The sequence below is a fragment of the Nanorana parkeri genome, unplaced genomic scaffold (assembly GCF_000935625.1).
Source record: "Nanorana parkeri isolate BGI_ZX_2015 unplaced genomic scaffold, ASM93562v1 scaffold604, whole genome shotgun sequence".
NCBI classification, from domain to species: Eukaryota; Metazoa; Chordata; class Amphibia; order Anura; family Dicroglossidae; genus Nanorana; species Nanorana parkeri.
In genome coordinates, this window is record NW_017306872.1 from 713,639 (window position 1) to 737,896 (window position 24,258).

Consider the following 24,258-nt stretch of genomic DNA (forward strand, 5'->3'; position numbering starts at 1 on the left):
ATATATATATATATATAAATGCCGGAATACATGGCTGCTACTTTGCCTTCATCTTTTTGCTGACCTATATAATGTTACCCACCCACTCTTTCAACTATTCATGTCGTTTTCTTAACACATAGCGATGTTCAGAAACCACCAATCCATTACCACAGTTTGTATACACACACATCTCTCGGCGTGAAACGCTGCAAATAAATTAACTCATGTGTATTCAGTAATAGACTGGTTTTGGATCTAAAAAGGTCTAAAATTACATTGGGTCAGATCCGTAGGTGCTTTGGAGGAGAAACCTTCATACCAGTGATGTTGACGGCTTCCAAACTCCATTATATGACAATATTTAAAGTGGAACTCCAAGCAAACGGCTAAACACACATACGCACATATACATGTGCTGTTTTAATTGCCACAGGATTTGTAGTTTTTTTTCAGCCTAAAGTCAGTTACACATGGTTACTGATGAGCCCACCGAAATTCATTCATAGAGGCATAGAGCCATGCATACCCCATTTTAGTTTGGTGATTTACATAATCTCTGCTAGAATTCATAGCCAAGAAGGTCTGTCTACTTCCTACTTCACCTTCACTTCTTCTTGCTTCAGCTTTACTGCTTCTTGGATCACATTTCTGCCCATAGGCCAGAGATGATGATGTTGAGTCATTGTCCAGTGAGCAGGCTGAAGGAAGAGAGATGACATAGGAAGCTGAATTATTGCATCAGAAAACAGTGTTGTTACTTTCCTCAATATGTTGCGTTGTGGCTGAGTTCTGTAAATCTCTGGCAGTACAGAATTCCAAACTCTTTGAGAAGTAAAAGAGTAAAGATATATGTTTTATTTGCTGTTTGCCAGAGTTCCAATGTAGCCATTGAAGCCTTTACCCATGTGAAGGAGGAGTAAGACTAGCAATATACAAAAAAAGCAAGTTGGGTGATTCAAACCACCAGCAGCTTCCAAGAACTGGAATATCTGTTTTTAAAAGATAGGGACAGGGTTGTCCCTATAATAAGGGGACCTGAGGCTGTTTCCTCAGGCAGCATTTTATTGGGTCACATGGTGGCAGGCACACTGCAAACATTGTACAGCAGAGCAGCCATGTCACTCTGCTGTACAATGTTTGCAGTGTGCCTGCTGACACTTTTATGGCCAGGTTGCTGGGTGGGGAGATGTATGAGGACCATACACATCTCCCCACCCAGCTTTTTGCAACCTTGGATGCTCTGGCCTGCGTCACGTCAAGCTCTTGGCAACCAGTGACGTCAGTGGTTTCCAGGAGCTTGATGGGTCAAGAGTGTTCCAGGTTGCTAAGAGCTTGGCAGGCAGATGCACAGATGCAGAGAGCACTATTTTCTCTACCCACCTCCCGCTGCTCTGACTGAGTACACTACCAGCACCCCCACCCCACCCAAGCTTCAGGGACACTCCTGGATAGGGAGATGACAAAACTTAATTAATTAACAGTAAAGTGTGTCACTCTCCTGGCTGTGCTGGTGGCAGAGAAGTATAAATCTCACTACTGAATGGACAGATTAACAGATCCAATGTCAGATAAAATAACCCACTTATATGCATTTCATCCCAGTATTTAGATGTTTGCACCGGAGTTCAGTTTTCAAGAATGAGTAGGATTAATAGGATGTTTTCTCACCTGAAAAATAGAAAAACAAATGCAGCCACCACATCTAAGGACTGGTGAGCTGTAAAAATAACATTTTGTTCTTGGGTTTAGATATATTTTAACAATGACAGGTTCTGGTTTTGCTCTATTGGATTGCCAGCTAGAAAATCGTCTGGGTGTCAGGAAATATTGTTCCTCACTCTACTGTCTTTATTTTTCATACAAGTTTCAGTGAGCTCCTGAAATATTTACATATTGAAGGTTAGTAAAAACAATTAAATAACAGGAACCAACCAATAATTTCTGTTTAGTGGCCCTTTAAATAAATTGGAACCAATTAGAAACTGAGAGACCATTTATCAACTCAGACCGGTGAGGAAGCCATATGCGAGGGATATATTTTATTCCCAGATGTAATTCACTAGTGGCTGGCAATAAGTAATTTTTTGCCTAATGCAGTCCCAAATATATCAATTTCTTCCCCTACAAAAATGGACACAGACATCACCTAAGCCTGTCCTAGCTAATTAGATGAGGCAATCGTCCCAGAAAAGTCAACATTTAATAATCTTGTCCTTCTTTCTTCTACATAAGGACAGTCAGGTGCTCAGCTAGCACAAGTCAAAGTTACAAGTTTACAGAAATAAACCGAGACAGTGTTGGCGGAGTCCATACATAGAGCCCAGTGGTTGGTGTCTATTCTAAAAAAAGGAATGACATTGGCTTTTTTAGTAAGTATTCTCATATCACTGTGTCCTTTACAAGAAAATAGGAGATGTATTCCTTGTCTAAGTATTTGTGCGAGAAGAAAAAATTATTTGGTACACCTTGTTTTTCTGTGTTTTTGGTTCTTGAAATGTCAGGATAAGAATTGTCCTCAAAACTGAAAAAAATAATTTCTGAAACCTGAAAAATGAATCTGACAAACCCCCCCACCCCCCCAAAAAAAAATATAGCCAATCACAGACACTTACTGTAAAAAGGACATAATTATAAAGTAGAAAATGTGACTTTCACCAAATGTTCAATAGTCATTAAAAAAAACAAAAAAATGTTCCAGGAAGACTAACCTGCAGTGAATATTTGGTGAATGTCAGATTAACTACTTTATAAATATGCAACGAGAACACACAAAATAAGCACTGCTTCTCCGCAGCTCAAGAAAGGAATTCGCCAGGTGCTTGCCGATGGAAGCACATCCTTGCTCCAGTATGAGCCCATACAAAGAGAAGAAAAGCTGTCCGCACAACAGATTCCACTGGAAATAGTTTATTGAAGCTTGGACCACATCACTGGGGTCCTGCCCAAGGTCCACCCCCCTTTGATGTGTTTCACCCAATCATGGGCTTAGTGTTAGAGATCTATATGCTTCACTAAACTATCCCAGTGGAATCCCAGATATAAATATGATTCTTAATTTGAATATAACCACTTAACTTAACATAGATTGCAAACCAAACCCTACACTTAGCATCTATATATTGCATATGCATTATATTGTATTGCAGCTTACCAGTCCTTAGATGTGGTGACTACATAATTGTATTACTTTTTTTCAGGCTTTTTTTCCTTTTTCCTCTGGTGATCCTGCACACACACACACACACACACACACACACACACACACTTATTTTCTGGGGAAGAGATCATGTTCAGACCAATCCTTAGCTCCTCTGAACCCAGAAGTGCCATGAGGCCACCTGCCAAATCAGCTGCAGGCTCAACAAAGTGGGGGGTTGCTTGTGCTGATGTCGCCGGCCTTATATGGCTGCATCAAGACTTGGTATTGCATGGCACTATCCATGATCATCACTGCGAGCACCACCATTTACTGTATGGTCCTAAATGCTGTAAGGAGTGCAGGGGATACATCTGTATCTGGGAAAGCTGATAGCATTGTTTAAGATTTCAATTTAGGGTACAGGAAGTTGCAAGGACATTGGAATTCTGGCAGGATCACCATGTATTTTCCATACTTACTAAAATTGCACTTAACCAGAACAAAAATAAAACAAATTCAGTCACCACATTTAAGGTCTGGCAAGGTGCGATATATTAAATGTTTGCTCCTGGGATTAGATACCTTCAACCTCAACTTAAAGAACAACCATGGGGAAAACATTGTCTTAACCCTTGCAGCGGGGCTACCCCCGCACTGCAAGGGTTAAGTGCTTATTTTTGCCTGGGTTCAAAAATAACAAAGTTATACTCACTTGATCCCGGGAGCCAGCTGCCTGTAACAGCGTTCCCTCTTGCCTGTCTCCTCAGCGATAGTATGTCCCTTGGCATCCTCATGTCCTATACACAGTGCATTTGATGTAATGACTCGAGGATTCATATCCCGCCATGGCAGAGGGGGAGAGAGACTGGAAGGACCAGCCTAAGAGAAAGCCGGCTCTGTGAGGATAACTTTTTTATTTTTGAACCTAGACAAAAATGGGCACGTAGCCATTGCAGTGCAGGGGTAGCCTCACTTCAAGGATTAAGAAAAATGCTTTAAAAATGAACAGGCGCTTTGCCCGAGCAGGAAAAAGCAGCGGATTTACTCCAAAGCTGAACATACTCACCTTTTCTTTGCTGCACTGCTGCTTCATTAAGCTGCTGCATCACTGATGGGGAGATGCAACCTATTTGCCCTGGTGACTATTGTACCTAGGACAGAATGTGATGGCAAATCCAAAATATTACAGTTGTCCCCAGAACAAGAATGGAGGTAAAAACTTCCAATGGGCATACCTGGTTCAGTGACAACTTTCCCACTCACTTTGAATAGATCTTATGTCACTTCCTTTTTTGTCTCTTTTTTGTCTTTGAAAACAAAGACACATCTTCCTACTAGGACAAATAATGGTTTTAATTATTCCCTTAGTTATTGGTTATCCAAAACAAAAAAAATTATTATAATATAAGAATATAATGTACTACATAATAATAGTAATAATAATACAAATAAAATGTTGGCCTCTAAAATATACTTTATTTATCATTTATTATTATTTGTAAGTTTCCATTCTTCCATACTCAGTATATAGTTTTCTTACTTTTTTGTAGGTAACAAGAAAAATACTTTCCACATCTGTAAGGCTTATTCAGTAAGGCAGACAGCAATATGCAAAGCACAGTAATCCATAGCAACCAATTAGAAATCAACTTCTTTTTTTTCATTTCTATTGGTCACTATGGGTTAAAGTAATTTGCACATCTTTATCGTTGCACTCCTCCACAATATAACAGTATGGGTAAAAAGCAATATGAAGACATGGACGGTGTCATGTAGCTGCAGAGGAGGAAATATACATTCCTAACAACACACCTGGTTGTTCCTGCCATGGCTAAAGACAGATGAAGGAGCCTGTGGCTACGAACGACCTTGTATAATGGCCAAAGTCACGATCCATAAGGGGAATTTGCAGTGCCCTACGTAAGCCTGATCACAACCTACAACAACTGCAGAGACAATGTTCCCATTTAACCAAGATATGGAGACCTTGCAACTGCCTCCAGGCTGAACAGAAATCTGACAGAAGGAGATTTTATTTTTGAATATTTAAAACAAATAGAACTCAAAGCAATAGTACAACACAATATGAAATATATTGCAGTTTACCAATCCTTAGATGTCTTGAGTGCATTAGTTAACTTTTTCAGACTTTACTTTATTTTCATAAAGTAAAGCTGATAGTAACACACTTCCTGTCCTGGGTTGAGCTACCAGTAACACACTTCCTGTCCTGGGGTGAGCTGCCAGTAGCATACTTCCTGTCCCCGGGTTAGCTGCCAGTACAACACTTCCTGTCTTGGGGGGAGCTCCCAGTAACACACTTCCTGTCCTGGGGTGATCTGCCAGCAACACACTTCTTGTCCTGGGGTGAGCTCCCAGTAACACACACCCTGTCCTGGTGTGAGCTACCAGTAACACACTTCCTGTCCTAGGGTGAGCTCCAAGTAACACACTCTTGTGGTGAACTGCCAGTAAGACACTTCCTGTCCAGGGGTGACAATGCTCGCCCACTGTACTGTATCTATGAAGGAAGTTATCAGCTCACATCATTTTTGGTAGGATCAACTCATCAAACCAATATAGCAAAACACTTTCAGTGGTATATTTTACAGATCAAGAGGAAGAAAATAATTGTTAGGATTTGCATACACTTTAAGGACCGTAGTCTTTTACATATTTTATACATATTCAAATGAGAGAGATCTCTTTCCTGTGTTCATACAGAGCAAAGTAAAAAGGGTCACTTAGCTCCCCTTCCCAGCAGGATCTACTTACCATTCTTTGCTAAGATCTGATATTTGTATACTGAGTGCCATGAGTTTAGGGGCTTCTGGGCAATTCGGGAAAATAAATAGAGGTACATGCAAGTACTGATTGTCTGCTTCTTTAGTTGATCTTCAGGCTTTTATAAAAAAAAAGGAATGTGAATGACGTTCTGCATTCATTGATGATCAGTGAATGTCTTTTTGTAATGCAACAAGGGTAAATACATGATTATGTATTCATATAATCCTCCTGTAATCCCCTGAATAGCAACACTAGGACTAGGAAGGACTAAGGGAAATCCTTACAAGCCAGTTAGGGTCTCCTGCAGTGCACATGTGCTGGCAGAGAACATGCTGACAGGGGCAGTGAGCAGGGAGAAGACGCATAGGTGTGCTGTTGCTCTTGCATTGCCCAATCAGCAGTTTCTGACCACTGTGCTGCTGCAGTGGAAGTCGACTACCTGGCTGTGCTGCTTGGTTCTAAAGCATTTTCAAGACCTGTGGAAGGTGAACCAGTTTCCAAATGAATTTATCCTATTGTTAGCTGTTTGCCTGAAGTGTGTCATAATGACTAAAGGTTTTGATACTTCATCTCCACTATAACTTGACTTCAAGATGACAGTTCAATAAGTTTTGCCATTTAATCTTTTTATACATGTAAAAACAGGAAAGGAAAATCTACATATTTATGTCAAAACATAAGAAATGATGCTATTTATGAGCAGGTTTAAAACTTGTCACAGCTTATGATTAGTTACTACAGCAGTACTGGGAGTATTATTATAAACCGCTGCTTCATTTGGTTGTGTGTCAATTACTTATACAATACTCATGATCGCCATCCTCCAGGGCAAAGTAACACAGTTGCAAATGGATCTTATTGATAGCCACAGCACTAACAGAATGCTAATTGTCATTTTAGCTTCACACAGACTTGGATCCTGGGGTCAGCAGAATCAAGTACATTCTTTCTGGAGAGGGAGCCGGCACCATCTTTGTGATCAATGACAAGACGGGAGATATTCACGCAATGAAGAGACTTGATCGGGAGGAGAAGGCTGAGTACACCCTTACAGCACAGGCCGTGGATAGAGATACGAACAAACCTTTAGAACCACCTTCAGAGTTCATCATAAAAGTTCAGGACATCAATGACAACGCACCAGAATTTCTTAATGGGCCGTACCATGCCACTGTCCCTGAGATGTCCCTTGTGGGTATGTATGCAAGCACAATCCTCTAATGTAGTTATCCTGATGTATGAATTTGTGTTTATGTATCCTATGCTGAATTATTTAAATTCTAGGAATGGTTATTGACTGCACATTTTTCTATATATGCTTTACTGATGAGTCAGGTGAAAATGATGATTTTGATAGTAACCTGTTTTTTTAAAGAAGATCTAAACACTTTATAAAGGTTTAGGGTTTAGACATGCAGCCTTGAATGGAGTACTTACCATGATATAAGCTCCTAATGGTCCAAGGCATAACCAATGCAGTCACCAGCTGGATCAAGCTTATATAATCCTCAGAAGCCTGAAGAAGGGGGTGCCCACCAAAAAACCTCGTTCATATCCTCATTCATACTTTCAAATAAATAAATGGATTCCTGAAAGCTACAAACAGGTTGACTACTCTTTGCAGGATTCCTCACCCACGGACACCCTACACTTACCTGTAAATAATCTGTTACATTGATGTCCCCTCCCCTCATTAGCAGCCACAGAAGAACCCTTTGATACCGCAAATGCAACCTATTTTGGAAGGTGCTAAAGGTCTCTCCCTGTGGAGTATAACTGTTTACATTTTTGGCTTTAGGGCCCAGTAGTTTTATGCTTGGTTCCCTTGTGTTTATATCTCTGCTTCAAGTAGTTACAGTGCCTAGGGAGTGCCACAGAGTTCTATACAAGGCTGGAAATGTCAAACATGTAGTCTTTCAAAAGAGCAGACTGTATAATGTACAACAGAGCCATTGGAATCCTGCAAGCAATAAAGTTAAAATAAAAACAGAGCTTCCTAGGCCAGTAGATGGGATGGTGGCCTGATGGGAACACTATACATCTGCCTGAGACAGTCCCTTACAAATAGAAATAGATGATTACCTTAGCCCAGTGGTAGCCAAACTCCGGCCCTCCAACTGTGGTGGGATGACAAATCACATGAGGCATTCCAAGATTCTCATAGCCACAGACATGACTTCCGGAGAGAGATGCATCATGGGATTTGTAGTTTCACCACAGCTGGACGGCCGGAGTTTAGCTACTCCTGCCTTAGCCTAAGGTGCATTATAGGCCAATGCAGACACTATCAGAAGATTGACATTAGGAATAAAAAAAGCTAATGCAAGAATTTAATTTTTCAACCAATATTATTGCCCTGAGAATGGTGACAGGGTTGTTAGCAAGCTCTAGGACACTGAAAGCAAACACATTATATGTTTGTTGGTGTGACACAGATCTTTTCTTACTCCACTTTTCATACTTGGAAAATTGTTACATTTTATTTGTTGACTGTGAGAGAAGGAAATGAAAATATCTATATACCTGGTGAGGGACATGTAAACTCAAGCCCATTCAATGTAGAAAATGTCCCAAAATGCCCATAGTCACCTTACAGTGCATTGAGCTCTGTGAATGGAGGAGTAGCAGTTGAATGACATAATCTCCACTGTCCATTCACAGAACGCAATGCTTTGTGTGATAATACAGTATTAATACAAGCTCTGTGAATGGTGAAAGGAGCAGAGGGGGACAGGCCAACAGCACACCATTGCAGAATAGGAGCGCCAGTTGTTAACTCTCACAGTGCCAGAAGAGGGGAATATTTTACAAAGAAGCAGCAGCCTGAATGTAATGGATGCACACCATCATGCATCCCATGGCTATCTCCTTTTTTCTTTACACCTCCATTTTTCATGCAGAAGCTATGTTTAAGCAGGGCTTGCCAGTCAGTGACTCTGCCTGAATTTGGAACCATTGAGATCATGTGATCATCTGACCATCCCTCTGCCTTGACTGGTAACAGCAGGTCAAGCATGCAGGGGTTCTGGAGAAATAATAGATAATCTCTTTATTTTGTTCTGATTTTGTTGGTGTTGATCTTGCCACAAATCAGTAACATTCAGCTTAAAGGTCCACTTTAAGAAACCGGACAGAAAATGTTCTTTGTTTCCATAGGTTGTAACCATTTGCACCCCAACTAAACCATCTCATGTGAATATGCACACCTGCATGCAAGTACAGCGTAAAAATATGGATGAGCATTTACTAACTGATTGGCATATTGCAAACTCTGCTTTATCTTCAATTAACCCCCCACCACCACTATCACCACCCTCATTTGTTTACTTTTACAAACTCCCTAATCTAAGATTCTAAACTGAAAATCCATTTAAATTCACTTTTTCTCCACCAATAGTCATTTGTTGTGGATAGTTATTTCAATTATTTACCTCATTTGCATTCTCCATTTTAATTGAACAGTAAGTGAGGAACTGTTGTGATTGAAACATAAGTGCTCCCACTACTTAAATGGTGTAGAGATGCTTCATTAAGCCAGCTTTATTTCTCGAGCATTTCATCTGTAAGTAAGGTGGTTGTGGTGGCGCTCCTTCAGATTCACTGTTCTGTTTTGCGATATTTAATTGACTTCTGATGCATTTGACAGCAACATCTGGTGCATTATTACATGTTTATCAATCAACTATACAGGCAGGGATGCAAATATTACCACTTACATGTGGTAATCTGTATTGCCAGGTATAAATTGCAGCACAACACAAATCCACTGGTTTTATTCTTCATCTGCGTGGTTATTCAATTATTTAAGTGCACCTGTCACATACAAGAGAGGCATTAAGCCACACATGTTTGTACATTAAATAATGCAAGAAAAAAATATGAATGCTGAGGTTGTATTTAACCACTTAAAGACCAGGTTACACCCCCTTCCTGGCCAAGCCATTTTTCAGTATTCAGCACTACAGTACTTTTACTACATTTATCCAGTCATGCAACGCTGTACTAAAATAATTTTTATACCATTTTTTGCGGGACAAATAGAGCTTTATTTCGTTGGCATTTAATCACAACTGGGCTTTTTATTATTTACTATTTTAAGGAAAAATTACCTAAATTTTTTTTAAAAACATTCTTTTTACATTATGTTATAATACATTTATTATTACCCATTTTTTGGGTAAAATATAAAAGACATGTTCATGTCGGTAGAGTAGAAATCAAACATGTCAAGCCTTAAAATTGTGCACACCCATGAAATCGCAAAAAACTTCCATACCCAAAATTGGCCATAGGGGATGCTTTACAAGCTTTTACCACTCATCGGTTTAGTGTTATCAGTGAATATTGGCCCTAGAATTATTGTTCGTGGTCTGACGTTCGCAGTGATATGTAACATATGCGGCATAATGGGCACAATTGTCTTTTTCGCACGTATGCACAGCCGACGCATGTTTGTGCGCGTGTATGTGGTGCTGGGGACTTTAAACTTTTTTTGTGTTTTCTTTTTTATGAGTGACTTTAATTTTTTTTGCAACTTTTTTAAAGTTAACTTTACGAAGCCCCCTATGTGATAGCAAAGAGGATGTGACAGGTCCTGTTTATGGAGACATCAGGGGTCACCTAGGGACCCCCAAAGAAGCTGATGAAGCAGAGATCTGCTTCATCAGCTTCTCTCCAGCTTCTGAAGCCGTAGAGTGACAGCAGAATGCGGAAGTGACATAATATACATAATTTCATACATTCTGACACTGGAGAGGAGATTGGAGGGAGCTCGTGTGCTGAACTCCCTCTGATCCCCTGTCACAGAGCCGCCGTGCTGGTCCCCAGCCCACAGCAGGCACAGCGGAGCTTAGGACCATTGCTGCGAAGGGGGGAGCACCGACCAGTACCTCATTCAAGCGATCTGGCATCTCTATAGCCGCTGGACCACTTGTATGTAAACAGACATCACTGCCTGTTTTAAATTTGGCAGCTTCCTGAGTGGGCGGGGCAAACAGGCCATTTTTAGATGCCCTGTTACATTTAAGAAGCTCCCAGCTGGCCATTTAAATATTTTAAATATGTTTAAAGGCAATTTATGTTTTTATACCCTATCTAAAAAAAAAGTTTTTTTCAGAGTAGTTTTTCATAAGAGTAGAGAAAATCCCACATTGGGGATATCTCCCATCATTTCCTGTCCTGTAGACACAACAGGGAAGTGCAAGGAGATCTCTGGAAAGTGAGGGGCATTCTCTCTTATATAGTTGACATTAGAACAGGTGTCCCTACTGGAAAACTAAACCTGCATTCTTTCAAGTGAAAACTCATAATTTTGGATTTTCCATCAAGTTAAGTCTTGGTAACAATGTCCACACATAACATGTGACAAACATGACAAACACAGGGGGTGGATTTCCCCATTGAGGGCCCAGACAACCATAAAAACCTGAGAGGGTTTCTAAACCATTCTACAATCTAATTTCAATATAGCGTATAGACAATATTTATGTAGAATTAATTCTTATGTACCCACATCCCATTATCAATTTTGAACATTAACATAGCATTTTTCAACAAATGGGTAACTTTAGAGTACTACACTATCATTTAAATGGCATCTGCTTTTTCACATACCTATTATATAAAAGCAATTGTTAAAAGACAGTGCATGTCATTGTTTAAGTGTTGTGATTATCAATCTTAGTACATTTATTCTCTAAGCCTATACCCAATACCCATCCACACATATATTGGCTTTATATCATGTCTTTGCTTTGATACATCTTTCTTGACAATCACAATGGAGTAAGGATATGAAGGCCAAACACAATGTGATTCAAAGCTAAAAGGTATGCTTTCCCAGGAGGTTGCTGAAGGCTACATCATATTATAATTGTGTTGCAAGAGTATAATGTACATATCACAGTCAATCTAGGCTATTTGTATGGTGCACAGCAAATCCCATATATAGAGTGCCCAGTAAAGCTAATATCAAGCAAATAACCTGTTATTGTTTTTAAGGTCATAGGTATACCCAGAAAAGATAGGTGTTGTGCATAGTCCTGAGTGATCTTCTTCTTCTCCTCCCTGGTACAAGCCAATTCATTCCTATGTGGATTTGCATTTATGGTGTCATCCAGTGGGCCTGTGGGGTATGGCTGTCCCCCCATAGTAATAAATCAGGCTGTGGTGGGCAGGATGAAGTGGACTGGGGTGAGGAAGATTGCTTTCATCCTTGTGAAGGCTCTGAAGCTCCAGACAGGGCCACATAGTAAGCATATCTGGAATAGTAACAGAGGTAAATATTGGACCAGGCAGGCTGCATTTAGAGGGATGGGGCCATGCTTTAAGGAACAAATTGTACCAAAGGCACAGCCATCCTTTAAGTGTCAAAGACCCCCTTTAATTACTATGTCAAGGTAGGTCAGAATTTACTGTTAGGGTTAAGAGATATGGGTTAATTATTAAATTATTATTAAAGGAGAACTATGACGTGTGTGATTTCCACTCATCCTCATAGTTAGAGCCGGTCAGCTCTATTGATCGGGAAGTGAGCAGAAACATCCGCTCACTTCCTTATTGTCTCCCTGCAGTGAGCGGTGACTGCCAGTAACGGCTCCCTGCCGGCTCTGCCTCTAGATAGACAGTCAGCTGTCACTCACGCAGCTAGGTGAATCACAACAGCATTGTTGGGATCTGTCCTGGCTGCGGCGCTCTCAGTATATCGCGGGCTATATACTGAGCTTTGGTTCACGAGAGGATGTTAGTATATGTCCTCCGATGACCCTAAAGAGAAATATTGGGAAAAACACTTACCCCATAATTCTCTTTTGAGTAAATGTTTAGGTGATGGCAGAGGAGGTTAAAGGCTTGTGTAAGGGTAAATGTTAAACATTTGGGGCTTGCAGTAGGGTGTTGAATGTTATAGGGTGCAATAGTGGTACAGTTTGCAACATAGGGCCCCTTAGGGAAGCTGCAGGGTTTGCACTTGTTCTGAGTGAGAACTTAGAGCTCCACAACTTTTAGAGCCTAGAACTAACATACACCATAGCTACTGTAACTATTGAAGAGCATTGCAGGACAGGGTTAACCGCATGATGTTAAAACAAGCTAAGTGCAATCACCAGTGACAATCAATAAGGCTCACCCAGGGATTCAATAACTTTTTGTTATTCTAAGTCACAGTTTGCTATTTGCAGAAACTTACAATTTAACAATGGTTTAAAATTGCCTAGAGAATCATGATTAAATATGAAAACTGATGACTGGGGGCTTGAGGTATCGATGAAACCCATAACAAAAGAAGTTATATTTACATTAGTTCTCTCGTCTATTCTGGTGTTTCTGTAGCAGACTGTCAGTGATACAGTAAAGGCATGTTTATGAGCATATGTGTCATTCCGACTCTGAGGCAGATCTCCGTTCTTGTTTGATGATTAGGTTGTTGGATTGAGAACAATGATCCTGATTGGAATAGTTTACTGAGCTTTTCAAGCATCAGTATCTCTGTTGATGGAATGAAAAAGAAGTCGTGTAACACATTTATATTTCAGTACTGTTAGAACTGTAACCCTTGGCAGGTGCGATCAACCTTATTGTTGACTTGTGAATGCTGATCCCATTGACACTTGATATTAAGCACTCCCACAACAATTTAGGATTGCTTTTGGTTCTTCTTCATAAATAAGGATAAGAGACATCAGAAGAGACATGAAGAAGGGAAAACTCTTTCTTAGGGATCAGGGTCAGATTTCCCTTGCACATGTGCACGTAACCTATGGCACCCCTATGGTACCCCACGGTTATCTCCCTCTGCCAGGATCACCTCCTTCTCTTTTTTTTGTTTTACTAGTCCTAACCTGGTTTCCAATATTACAACAATATTAAATAAACTTATATTATATGCCTTTTGGTAAATCAGTCCCTGTTTGGGATTATTCAAATAAAGAGTCTAAGAGCATAGCATTACACCAAACCAACCTATTCAAAATGTATTGTGTAATGGCCGGTATTAGTAATATGCATTGTAATTGGCTGCACTGCCATATTGAAGGAACTTCCTAACCCTAAACACAAAGATTTTTGATGATCTTCCATAATACCATGATCCATAAACACCTGTGTTTACTAAAGCTAGTCCATTTTAATCCTGGTTTCCCTTAGTCATCCAAAGACAACAGATATGTGTATAGTCTGACTTTACTAGTCCCTGGTAGAAAACATGACAAACCCATCTAGTTACACAATCTCCCCCATTTCCTGCCTGGTGAAACCATTGTCACTGGAATAGTATTCACTGGATGGCTAGAGGCTATTCCTTTCACCTCAAAAATGGCTGGACATAAACTTTAAGAATTATTGCAGCTTTTAAAGCCAGGGTTGGCCATTGTCTCAGGAAGCTGAGATAAGTGTGATACCTACCAAAATAATACTAGGAAACTAAAACAAACCAAACTAAGTAACATGGAGTATACAGATAAAACTTAGAGAAGAACTGTTGGATGACATCTATGACACAGTACATACCCAATTGGATTCCATCTAACAGAGAGACCCAATAAAAATATAGTGTTTTTAACATCTCACTTTAGAATAAACTACTCCTGGTGACTGTGGCTGGACGACTTGGTGCCGTGTGTCTCTCTCTATATGACCCCGGGGTCCCAGGTGTGACAAACCAGGGAGGCCGTGGAGCTAACCTTGGGGTCACCCGCCGCCCACCCCCTTTTTGGCTTTCCGGGCACTTCTCCCTCATATCGCAAATCAACCTTGCATGGTGAGTAATGGAGGACTAGATGTCCTCAGAGTGACTACATATGACCAATCTGCCCCAGATGGGGTTACATATAGGAATATGACATTGCATGAATTATAGATGTAGACATATGAATTAATGAATGTTTGATGTGATGTATGTCTAAATGAAGATACTTTTCCTACTAATAGATCCATCTTCAGTGGGTCCCCTGATGAAGCCAATGGCAAAACGCGTCGGGGCCTATTAAGATAAGCCACGCCTAGGATAATATCTTGTTATACATTAATGTAACCAAATTTGGACAGTATTGAATAATATCATGATATGTCGGACCAAATGGATTTTTAGAGCTATATAATCAGTGAATATACAAACATATCCTCTGCAGGGATCTGTTTTGTTTTATTATGTTTGTTTTGAATCATGAATGTATTTATAATAGTATTTAACACAAATGCATTTTGAAAAATCATTTTAACATATCTCTCTTGGACGGTCATTTACACCCCTCCAAAAACCCTTATATTCCCCCATATTTTTTGAAACTATGAAACTAGGGGGAGAGGTGTAAAACTAGGTGCCCAGAGGGAGACAACCCAGGATTTAGTACATGCTGATATACTGTATGTTGGTTACTGCAGAATATAAAGGAAATTAGATTTGTCTGCTTATTTGTGCATTGGATTACATATAAGATGTTGATGACAGACATATATATTTTCATTCATTGCTAAATATAATTCCCCATGTTCAATAATGACATCTTAAATGTCAACTAACAAATAGATGCAAGGTTAGAACAATAACATGAATAATGTGGCACAGTACACAAATAGTATATGTGCATCAAATCACTTCCTATTCTTCTCAGTCAGCTTCTGCACTTTCTAACAGTGCAAAAACCTAGCAAAAGTTTATACAAATTTCTAGACAACTATGACACATGTAATGGAAGTAACATGTTTTGTTGTTCCTTACATAACATGTTTTATGACACACTCCCACAACAGCTACTCTGCTGCTACTTTCACTGGGAATTATAGCTCCCCGACACTGCTGGAACATAATGCATAAACTGGATTTGGTCAATGATGTCACCCAGGATCCCCGGCTCTGTAGTGTACATTCTAGTAGCGCTGGGGATCTGTCATGTAATGTTATGGCAGTATTGCTATGGCTGTTAAATGACAAACTTCTGGCTGATATACAGTATGTCTCGCTGATAACTGGCCAAATATAGTCAGTTTGTTTTCCCTTATGCCAAACTGCGGTCAGGTTAGGGCTGGGTCAAGCCCATGTTTATTCCAAACCCAAAGCTTATGAATTTATTTAAAGAATATATAACTGGATCAAATGCATTATTGTCTGCACAATTACAATTGCTGCCTGTCTTTGACCATACTTCATGTATTACGTGTATGGTCACAGTCGACACTGCCAACTGCTACAGACAGAGTTAGCCAAGGGGCCCCAAGATTTGTAGTTAAGCCCCTGCCTGTAAGTGTTGGGTTTATAACTATGTGGGTACAGCTCCTACCTGAATCTGGTGACATCCAACAGTAATACAAACCAGAATGGAGGTGCAACAGACACAAATAGAAGGTAAAACACACAGCAATTGTATAGATGGATGACATTCAGTAATGCTGACTACCAAGCTAAGATTGCCCATACACTAACAGATTATTTTGTTCAGCCTATGGTCTAAACCAGTGGTTCTCAACCTGTGTAACCTCAGGACCCACATTTGTCCTTGGTCATTAAGTCATGACCCAAGCTGCACTGCAATGGAATGCACGGCATTGTGGTACCTTGCGTTATAACTGTGGGAGGTAGATGCGTTTGGGGTGCCATTCATATGAATGGCAATGCAATGCACCTCTCACACCAGAACGTGTGGTAGGTGCGATTGCGTGGCAAAGTGCGTAAATCGCACTGTACTTTAATGGGCCCTCAAAAACACTGACAGACACACACAACCGCAGACACAATCTAACACACTAACATACATTCTCACACACACATACGCACTCCAAAAAAAATGAAAATCCACCCAATCTCCCTATATTGCGAGAACTGGAGTGGATCCTCAGCCTGGGGTCCAGTGTAGGCAGCTGTGATGGAGCTTCATCCATATGTGCATCCACTTGTACAGCTCCCTTTCACACCTTGTAGAGGTGCCAGCAGCCAGAATGTTAAATCACTCCAGTCCAGGCATCTCTACAGGATACGCAAGGGAGCTGTAAGCAATGTACTTGTGGATGGAGCTTCCTCACGGCCATAGCCCTAGCTCACCCCACCTTAAGCTGACACTCAGCACCGGAACAGCATATTTTGAATGGCTGCTTGGAGCGAAAACTGATAGTTCTGTGCTAAGGGGAAGCTGAAAAAAGTGGAAAGCACATGGGGACCCACTGAACGCTGGGTCACGACCCACTTTTTGGTCACGACCCACCAGTTGAGAACCAAGGGTGTAAGCATTATGGGTGGATAAGTCTTCCACTGTAGTTATTGTGTTCATCAGCTGAAGCTTCATCCATCTGACTAGATGCAGACACTGTTCACCCAAAAAGTTTTAGGCCTGCTTCAACAACAGTCAATTGAAAGATTGTTTTTTGTTGAGTTTGTTGAACAGAGAGGTTCTGTGGGGGCACACACTGCTCAAGTTCAGCAGAACTTGGCCAAAATTCAAACACTGCATAGCAAGCTTAACTAAAAGTTACTACTGCCAACTAGTACTGACAACTTGAAAATGGCATTGCAGTCTTCGATGAGACCCTTTTAACTCCCAGGTGTGCACACCACTGTCTTAACACTTCACACTGGTTGGGGGCTACCTTTCATGATGGATACAAATGCAATGCTGGAAAGATTCAGTGACAGGTTTTCTTGATTTCTGAACTTTACTCCCACAAGTGAGAACAGAATTCTTTGGACAGGTAGAGGAATGACAGCAGACTAATGTGTCTGTTTAAGATGAGTCATCCACTGCAGTCTGTTGAGAGTCTCCCATGTACACCAATGTATGTGGAGGTTGGCGGGGAGAGCCACAGAGTGCAGCTGAGGAGAAAGTACACATCCATAAATATTGGTTTCAGCATTACACTTTCTTATAAGGACATAGATATCCCAGGAAGTGGATATTGTCATATCATATCCTTCTTTGTCAGTATAAGCAGGATACGGTGAGATACAGCAAACGTGAGGGAAGGGGGATCTGCACAGGGAACTAGTAAATAGTTATTTGGACCATTTTTTTATGTTCAGCAAGAGAACTGGATCAACAGCAGATACACCAGTTCACCTGAACTATTATTTGCCGTAAACCAGAATCATTTGGACTGTTATTTGGAATTTCCAGAAAATTCTGATTCACGTGAACTGGTTTGCCATATTTTAGTGTTCTACGCCATCAGTTCACTAAGCTGTGTAAATTGGTATGACCATGTTTGTAATTTTATTTAATAATTATTTGTCATCAATACATACAAATCAGATGCTTAAATATCACACAGGCATGCAATAACCATTCCTCGGCATGCAATATTTATTTGACTGTGTATTTATTTTTTACAAATCAATATTTTTTTCTCATGAATCAATATTGTGTTTTTTTAAACAAATAGTATTAAGTCTCTTAGACAGTAGACCTCCAATGGTATCAGAATCTAGCAATCAATGCCAGTCAATATTGCAATGCAGAACTAACACATACCTAATTAAGTAATACTTTTTGTGTATGGATCCCTAGGAAGAATAGCAGGAAGTGCTGCAGTTACAGCGTGCATGTCCCTGCTCTCTTATTTTCATGGAGCAGAGAAAACAACAGCATTAACAATTACATTCTCGACTCAGGTTGTCTACTCACCTCCATGTTTATACAAAAGTAATGGGGCTTCTTTAGCGTGTTTGAGGGAAACAATGCAGACATCTGGATTCTACAGGTATCTGCACATGCACGCACCATAATTCTTGCCTCTGTTTCTGTCCACCTGGGAATTTTTGTGTGTTTCACCACCTTTGCGTGTCGCGGCAACTACTGTTACTATATATATGATAGAAAACAAATGAAAGATCAACTGTGAGAGTGGGAGTCTCATGCAATGGACACATCAGCTGTGTAGACCCAATAACTCAAAGGAAGCAATTCCACTAATAGAGTCTTTCAATGATATAATAAAGTGTCAGCTGGTTTAACACTCCCTCATCTACCAAACTAACAAATATCAGTTTTATGTGGACTGATACTTTAAAAAAGCGTTTGTGGACGTAGAGAGATGATGCATTTAGTGCAGAAGTTAGGCAAACATCTGATGTGGTCCATATTTTCATTAACAACTGGAATGCCTGTGGTGGACATAGTTACCAAAGGGCCCTTGTGCAAAGAAAAAAAAACTATGTGTGTCTGCGGTGGCTCAATTCAACAACTGCTGAAGTGAAACAATTTAATTACTCAAATCTTACCTGTTCTAGAAGTGACCTGAGTCCAGATCCAGATCTGCATGATAGCTGGAGGAATCCCAGTACCTGGCTGATCCAATCTAGTATAAAATAACCTCTGGGATCCAGTACAAGAACCCTTGTGCAGCTGTCTACAAAAATGGTATGTCCACCTCTGTTTGTTGGATTCTGAGCCCTTAAAAATGAAGCAGCGACTCTGTTTTCATTGACTCCAACTGCCACTCGTGTGCACTTGTGATATGGAGAGGTATTAAATAGATTGTGTCACAGACATGCCTCCCTGTTTAGGAATCACATGCTAGAGGCAGACAGGGTTGAAGTTAAAGGAGTCACTGCCTGGTTCTATAGCAGCCATTTCGCTGCATCAAGTATTTGCTTAGGATGTGTTACACTAAACTGTTGGTCTGTTTAACTCCCCAAAGTTTGTTCTAACTACAGTAATCCTTTAGGCAACCCAGTTGCACAAGAAGCTACCCATTATTTAAATACCATTAAGCCTTAATTTTTTCAGTTCAGTTTTCCCATTTACACGAACACAAAGTCAAAACTGCTTAATTAACGGGCCATATTTCCAAGGTCAGCAGGAAATTAGCCCAGAGGGTAAACGTGTAGCGTGAAGACATTGGTAAAGAAGATGGCAGATGTTGCAAAATATGTTTGCTGGGAAGCAGATGTTGCAAATGTACACTGTAATTTTGCATTGTTGCTCAGCATATTTTTATGGAGAGCAAAAAGCTCTGATTTGTTTGACATAAAGAATACAATGATCGTATAGCAGCAAATCCCCAATCCTGTAATGGACATGTATTGAATATGGTATTATGAAAGTGATGCCTAATGTTCTGCAAGAAAAGCGTGAATCATCAGTGTATCAAAAATTCATAACTACTCGGACAATAAATCAAAGACACATTTAATATTAATGCAGCTCTTAAAATTCTCTGTTAGTTTTTCCTGTATAGTATGTGTACGTATGGTTCTCTGTGTCTTTCGGAATAATAGCATCAGTCGTGTGAAGGTTAAGCATTTTTCCGAGCTATCTGACGATTAGAATAATGAAATTATCAGGCTGGACTGTGGCCAAAATACAATTTGGATTTCCCCCTTACAATAGCCATCCCGACCCGTCGGCGTAAAGGTCACTGCTGTTAATGTCTTTTTGGCAATAAAACACCTAGATGTTGACCCTCAGGACAGCATTATCCACGCAGGCTTTTCTATTGATTAATTCATTAGTTTCAACACATCAATGAAGAAGTCTCTTTTATGTCAGATCTTAAAGTCAGAGTTAAGCTATTCTGGCACAGGGTTGTGTAAAATGTTTAAGGTTAACCCATTTTGTGGGACAATCTATCAGTCTATCCCTTTTATCCAACCATGTGTCTGCCCGTCAGTCCGTCCATCCATCAATCCATCCATTCAATCACCCATCTATTTATCCTTAGTGGTTAGCACTTCTGTCGTGCAGCACTGGGGGTCTCCTCCAGGTACTCCCACACTCCAAAGACATGCTGGATGGTTAACTGGCTCCGGTCTAAATTGGCCTTCTATATGTGCACTATAGCGACCTTACGCTGTAAGCTCCTGGAGGGCAGGGACTGATGTGAATGGCCAGTATGTCAGTGCTATATGAATACCTGTAATACATAAATAAATACATAAATAAATAGTTGTTCATCCATCCACTCATCTAGTCAGCCATGCATCCACCCATGCAGCAATTCTAGTGTACAAGTGATAATTAAATCTGCCAGCACAGTAGACAGGGCTAAATATTTGAAACAAAAATTCCACAACCCCCCCAGACAGTGAGAACCAAGCAGGATTTTTTCATTCCTTACAACATCTAAAACAAGTAAGATGCTATTTTTAAAAAAGTGATGCTATGTGATTGGGAACATGTAACAAATATGAAATAGGTGCTATATGAATTTGGCTGCAAAAGTGGAAATACACTTTAATGCATTTAAATTACAGACCTGGAACATGCATGCTGTAAATAAGTGTAAAACACTGTTAGATGTATTTTTCGTTCCAGGACAAAGACTCAGAAAAAGACTCAGAGAACTAACATTCTTACCGCAATGACAGTTCCCATACTTTTCTCATGAGTGGAAATCACTCACCTAATAGTTCTCCTTTATACTTCTCTGAAACTTTCCCTCTGTGCAGAGTTTTGCTTCATCTCTCCATAGTTCAGCATGCAAATCATATGATTGACAGAGGATCTGTCAAGGGTAGGATTTTTTTAAATAAATGTAAACATTTATTTTTTGGCAAGTACATGTACTTTATAACCAGGATGACATTTCTAGAAGCCTATTTTAAAATTTGGTGCAGTTGGACATCTCCTTCTTAAGACCTTCCTGGCAACATTCGTTGTCTTTCAGGCTTTAAATCTTTTAATTTAGGGCTAATTTTTAATTTAATTTTAGGCATTTGGCATTTTTTAATTTAATCTGAGGTGACTTTATCTTGGAATCTATTGCCAATTGATTAAATCACAGCGCTTATTCAACTGTCTAATCACTGAGTCACTGTTTCCACCTTTGAATCAAGATGAATGATTGGTTGTGTTTGGCAAGTCAGCCCTGAATTAAATTGCCACCACTTCTCTATCGTTCTCCATTTCTCATTGAAGATGTAAATGAACTGAAACATTGTTTATGGAACAGAGAGTTCTGATTACAGAATTGGCTTTTAGAAATGTATCATTGTGGACCTGGATCGAACCAGCCGAGTGAGACGTGTCCTACAAAGTGTGAGCCCATGGTTTACAATGCCTGAAGGAATACTTCTGTTGCCTTTACCAACAAAGCATCTAGTTTCTTTCATACTTTTAGAAATGTAAGGGCTATCTGGGTGGTTGATATGGGCAATACAGTCTTCTTTCGGACTGTTTTAGCTGTGGAGTCCTTAATTGTTCATCTATGACGTACAAGTGTTTAACTATACAGTATACACTATAGCCATGTCTGAACTATGTTTGATTTACTAAAGGACAAGAGAATGTTCACCTGCAAAGGGAATATTCAACAAACCTTTTGAGTATGTTGAAGCCTTTAAAAAATGCAGAATAATTAAAAAGAAGATAGAACATGGAAGCAGTGGCATTGCCAATTTATTTTTGGAGCCACAGACTCACCGACTGTCTCTCTTATCTTTTTTTTCCCTCTTGATGACTCTCTGACCCACAAAAAGCATGTGGATGTCTCATGCCCCCACTGTTTCCTATTGAAACATACATAGGAAGGAATTGCATTGTGCAAGCTCAGATCTTTGTGTACATGTGCATTCCAGTACCAACCCTCATGCAACCTCTTATACCTTTGCTTCAATTATATATTCTAGTAATAAATATCTGTACATTGACTGCTTTTTTTTATCTGTGCCACTATCAATACCAACAACAGGGTATAGGTGCTGTTGACCTACATTGTATTTCTTATTGAGTGGGTCCCTTCATTATTTTTTAAAGCTAAACTACAGGCAAACAGTTACACGCACACAGATGAAATATACATACAAACGATGTTTAACCTGACAAAAAGATTTGTATCCCCTTAGCTGCACACTGTTGAGCTCATCCCTCTGCCTTTTTTAGTTTCTCTGCTGTAGTTGAATTAAATTACAGGTCATGTCCCTTCCCCAGTCTGTGACTGGACAGTGAGAGGAGGAGCTGCAAATGGATGACCCCATTTCTAAGTCAGTTTGCTCTCTGTTTCTATCAGCATGCTCACTGCAGTGCAACACACCTGATGCACACCTGATTGGCACCTTGAACTGCTTCTCCTTCCCTCTCTTTGAGCTCTGCTGTACATGGAGTACAAGAAGCAAATACCAACACAGTATAAGGTACTTACACAGCTTTGCATTAAAAAGTAGATTTTATGATGTCATAATGAATACAGAGCTACATTAATCTGTTTCTTTTTTTATCTGTCTTGAGTTCAGATTTAATTGTATTTGATTTTTACAAAAAAATGTTGATGCACACATTTCATAACGAACCTTATAGAAACAGAAGGAACAATCACAGCATTATCTGGATGTTCAATGCACACTGGTAACTAGGACCACACTGTATGCATTGAACATTGGGGTATGATCAGATGTATAGGTTAAAGGAATCATGATTGCTGGATGCATGTGCATCCATATATCCATGCCAACCCGTAACTATTTACCCCTGCCCTGGTTCATTTGGTGTAGTAAATCAGGCCTTTGTCTCCAGCTGAAACAATGTCATATTACACACAAACTGTGAGAGTATTAGAGATAATTTCTCTAGATAATATAAAAAAAATTAAAAAAACACAGCAGCTCTGTACCCTTGCAAACCAGACATTTAGAACAGATTGGGTAACTGCCTGTGGAGCAGACTTTGAATGATTTTTTCATCTGTACAAAAGAGACACATTATTCTACCTGGTCTTTAGCGGACATGGTCCAGATTTTCTGTATGCTGCTATTTAAATATTATATTTTTTTTGTTTTGCGCCAATGGGTAAATACAGAATCTTAAGAGCGCTATAAATTTGTTTCAGTTCAATAGAATCACAGCACTGCCATTATTACATGAACTAAATTCTTATTGACCTGCTGTGATTTAGTTCTTGCATATGAGGATAACAAGAAAATCATATTTTTCCTTAAAATAATAGGTAGACAAAACTCGGTCTTAATATTCATGTAAAAAGACTTCCTGCTGTTGTTGAAGGTAAGAGCATAAAAGCCTTTGCAGACTGAATTTTTTTTTTCTGAGAGCTCTCTGGGTTTTCACGGAGGATGTAATGTACTTGTGTTGAAGGGGGGAAAAAAGCTTTGAACATAATTACCCAGAAGCCTAAGAGGGCGGCGGCATAAGACCCATGGCATCAATGTCTTTCACAGCAGATTCTGGCAATGTAGTGACAACAATACTTTTTATATCGTGATAAAAAAAATCTTTGATGACAGTTAAAGTTGATACCTTTCTTGTGTATAATAGCAATACAGTTTAAACTGAATTCATAGTAACTTTCTAAAATGATGATTACTTAACAAAAATGTTGCTAAGGATTGTCCAGGGTTAAACAAATGGTCACAGTGCAGTTATCTCCTACCCCCCCCCCCCCTCCAGGGTTTCTTTATCTGGTTAAACCGGTGCGAG

At 39.8% G+C, this 24,258-nt stretch overlaps 1 protein-coding gene across 1 annotated transcript in view; it reads left to right on the forward strand.

The window, feature by feature from the left end:
• The window catches only part of CDH8 (cadherin 8), a 360,027-nt gene that overhangs the window by 139,525 nt on the left and 196,244 nt on the right, over positions 1-24,258 (forward strand). The window contains exon 3 of the mRNA XM_018562829.1: positions 6,809-7,103. Coding sequence (XP_018418331.1) covers positions 6,809-7,103 — 295 coding nt within the window. The remainder of the gene's footprint in view (positions 1-6,808; positions 7,104-24,258) is intronic.